General features: G+C 28.8%; 1 protein-coding gene across 2 annotated transcripts in view; it reads left to right on the top strand.

The window, feature by feature from the left end:
- Positions 1-119, top strand: part of LOC109356930 (stress-induced protein SAM22-like) — a 16,570-nt gene extending 16,451 nt beyond the window's left edge. The window contains exon 3 of one of the 2 annotated variants that reach the window (XM_019600592.1): positions 21-119. In XM_019600592.1, coding sequence (XP_019456137.1) covers positions 21-95 — 75 coding nt within the window. In that variant the 3' untranslated portion in view covers positions 96-119. The remainder of the gene's footprint in view (positions 1-20) is intronic. The other variant, XM_019600574.1, reaches the window with a different exon arrangement.

Raw genomic sequence — 553 nt, forward strand, 5'->3', positions numbered from 1 at the left:
CCAATGAAGAAGAGGGAAAGGCTGCCAAGGCAAGAGGTGATGCTTTTTTCAAGGCCATTGAGAGTTACCTTTCTGCCCATCCTGAGTACAACTAAATTGAATTCTATTAGTGAAGAAGAGTTTCCTTATATAAAGTTTTCTTCCATGTTATCCGGTTTGTGCTTTTAAGTTTGCCTCTTATGTAATGATTAATAAGTGCTCTTCTATTCTCTTTCCTTTTTCTACAAAAGTGTGAGATTATGTGAGTTTGTATTTCATTTCATCAATAAATCAATACAAAAAAATTACAAGCACCTTCGTAATCATGATGGTTAAAATCGAAATTTTACTTAAGATTGGGATGGAGTCAAATATCATAAATGTATGATCATAACATGATTCATAAGATTTTATTATTAATATATACATATAAACTCATATAGTAAAAAATCTCATATTACAACCCAAACCTTATTTTTTGATATACTTGCTTAATAGGATAAATTAGTAAAATGACCACTATTTTAAAGAATAAAACTACAATTTTAAAAAAGCTCATATAACAACCCAATTT

The sequence above is a fragment of the Lupinus angustifolius genome, chromosome LG01 (assembly GCF_001865875.1).
Source record: "Lupinus angustifolius cultivar Tanjil chromosome LG01, LupAngTanjil_v1.0, whole genome shotgun sequence".
In the NCBI taxonomy this organism is placed as follows: domain Eukaryota; kingdom Viridiplantae; phylum Streptophyta; class Magnoliopsida; order Fabales; family Fabaceae; genus Lupinus; species Lupinus angustifolius.